This window comes from Sinocyclocheilus rhinocerous, unplaced genomic scaffold (assembly GCF_001515625.1).
Source record: "Sinocyclocheilus rhinocerous isolate Xijiao unplaced genomic scaffold, SAMN03320098_v1.1 scaffold936, whole genome shotgun sequence".
NCBI classification, from domain to species: Eukaryota; Metazoa; Chordata; class Actinopteri; order Cypriniformes; family Cyprinidae; genus Sinocyclocheilus; species Sinocyclocheilus rhinocerous.
Window position 1 is genome coordinate 240,434 of NW_015662583.1, and position 2,855 is coordinate 243,288.

The following is a 2,855-nucleotide window of genomic DNA, read 5'->3' on the forward strand; positions in this document are numbered from 1 at the left end:
ACCTCGCCCCTCCCCACCCCCCAACCATTCAAATTTATGTAGGTGGGAATTATTTTTAATGATATTCTAATGGGCCGCTTTGTGATATCACAAAGCCCGGAAAACAACGCTGTAGTCCAAACGAGCCGTTCGTTGTAGTTCTTGAAAAGGGATTTTTAAAAACGAAATATCTCCCTTTGGAGTGGACTTTGAGATTTGTAACTTTCTAGATCTTTTTTATGCCCAAACATACACACTACACACTGACTAAAATTAAAAAAGTGAAAAAGCATAATAGGACCCCTTTAAAGTATGTGAAGTGTATGAATCCCACGTGGTTGTCTGCGTATTTCTTGTGTTTTTTGGTCATAATGCACAAGTTGGTACCTCATAGGTGATGTGTTCCTATATGTTGACAGGACGTGCCCGTGGTTAAACTGGTTGTTACCAGTTTCACTTGTATGTAGTTCATTGTGAGCTGTAGGGAGGAAGAGAAAGAAGAGCTGGTACTTGGATCACATGTGTGACCCTGGACCACAAAACCAGTCATAAGGGTCCATTTTTTTGAAATTGAGATTTATACATCATCTGAAAGTTGAATAAATAAGCTTTCCATTGATGTATGGTTTGTTAGGATTGGACAATATTTGGCCAAGATGCAACTATTTGAAAATCTGGAATCTGAGGGTGCAAAAAAATCTAAATATTGAGAAAATCGCCTTTTAAAGTTTTCCAAATGAAGTCCTTAGCAATGCATATTACTAATGATAATAAAATTTTGTAGGTTTACTACCGTAAATATATCAAACAATCTTCTTGGAACATGATCTTTACTTAATATCCTAATGATTTTTGGCATAAAAGAAAAATCTATCATTTTGACCCATACAATGTATTGTTGGCTATTGCTACAAATATACCCCAGCGACTTAAGACTGCTTTTGTGCTGCAGGGTCACATATATATATATAGCCTTACAAAAGCACTGCTGTGCTACTATAGTACATCAATGGAAATCTGATGCATCAATACCATTACCATTATCTCTCTCTCTCTGTCAGATGGACGGGTCGGTCGGGCCGATGCGAGTGTTGGTGACGGGTGGCAGTGGGCTGGTGGGGCGAGCGATAGAACGGGTGGTGAAAACGGAGGGCGAAGAGAGAGAAGGAGAAGAATGGATATTCCTGTCATCCAAAGAGGCCAATCTTGTGTAAGAAACACTCATCAGACGTCACACAAACAATCATTAAAATATCACATCATCACATATATTATATAACGTGCTTTATATTCTATAAGTGCATGTTATAAAAACCTCATGCAATATGCCGTATAATTTTCACTTGACTGAATTTGTGTTTCTCAGGATTATAGAACGCTTTTATTACATTGCTTCACTAGTGTTTAAAAGCATTCCAGAATGCACCGTAGTTTGTGTCCCATGCATGATAAATATATTTGCATGTGCTGCTTTAGGAGCGCTGAAGAGACGAGAGCAGCCTTCGAGAAACATCGTCCCACGCACGTCATTCATTTAGCTGCAATGGTGGGCGGACTCTATAAAAACATGAGACAGAACTTGGACTTCTGGGTAATTATTAACATACGTAACAAAAGGTTGGAAATTTCACTGCTGAATGATTAAACTATATATTATCTGTATTTGCTTCTTGTTTTCAGAGGAATAATGTGCACATCAATGACAATGTGCTGAACATGTCTCATGAGTTCGGCGTGGTGAAGGTCGTTTCCTGTCTGTCTACGTGTGTTTTTCCAGATAAAACCACCTACCCTATAGATGAGACCATGGTAAAGCAAACACACACTTTAATAGGCAGTTGTTGTTGCATGCGTTTGACGTTCCTTTAAAAGGCTCAGATCAAACTTGTCCTGTCCTGTCCAATCATGTTGAGATTATGAGGATGTAGGATAGATGCAATCATTCCTAAACAACAGAGAAAATGGTCATGAACAACCGGACCTCATGGAAATAGTGGTAAAAAATGCATGATTATGAGCAGTTTTAGCCAGTGGATGTCTGATTGGTTGCATGAATTGTGTAAAATACCTGTGTTTTTCTAACTTGGTGGTGACGTGTTTCTCTCTCTCTGTGTGTCAGATGCACAACGGTGCCCCCCATGACTCTAATTATGGTTATGCCTACGCCAAACGCATGATTGATGTCCACAACAGGTCGGTTCTGCTCTCTTAGTGTCAAAATTCACTGATCATGAGCTGTTCTTGGGTGTATCTCATGAAAACATGTCTGGATTGCATTGCTATTACGAAATTTTGCTTAGGGAGTATAAAGCTTACTTTTAGAAGCATTTTGGTTTTTTGACAGGGGGCGTGCCAGACCGTGATACTGGGTATTCCGGTTTCTAGATTTCACATTATACATTAATGCGACCTGTTTAAATAACAGGTTTGTCTCACTCTTGCACATCAGTTGTTTATATATATATATACATATCCATCCAGTTTGTCCTCAATGGTGTAAAACGGTTAAAACAGTATATTTGTTACTCAGATTAACACATTTCCCACCACTGTTTGACATTTTAGATTTTTCCCACACTGCGTAAAAGTTTCTGTAAGTGTACAAAGCATATGAAAGCTGAATTCAGTTTATTAGTGGCAGTATTATTGGTTTGTTGTTGAGCAGTTGGTCGTTGTATTCTAACACCACATCGTTCCACGCTGTATCAGCTTTACCTTTAACTTAAAGGGGTCATATGATGTTGCTAAAAAGAACATTATTTTGTGTATTTGGTGTAATGAAATGTTTATGTGGTTTAAGGTTCAAAAAACACATTATTTTCCACATGCTGTACATTATTGTTTCTCCTCTATGCCCCGCCTTTCTGAAACGCGTC

General features: G+C 38.5%; 1 protein-coding gene across 1 annotated transcript in view; it reads left to right on the forward strand.

Moving 5' to 3' along the window:
* LOC107728119 (GDP-L-fucose synthase-like) overlaps positions 1–2,855 on the forward strand; it is a 13,292-nt gene that overhangs the window by 6,655 nt on the left and 3,782 nt on the right. Inside the window, exons 3-6 of the mRNA XM_016538201.1 lie at positions 1,041–1,189; positions 1,456–1,570; positions 1,660–1,788; positions 2,099–2,172. Of these exons, the coding sequence (XP_016393687.1) occupies positions 1,041–1,189; positions 1,456–1,570; positions 1,660–1,788; positions 2,099–2,172 (467 nt within the window). The remainder of the gene's footprint in view (positions 1–1,040; positions 1,190–1,455; positions 1,571–1,659; positions 1,789–2,098; positions 2,173–2,855) is intronic.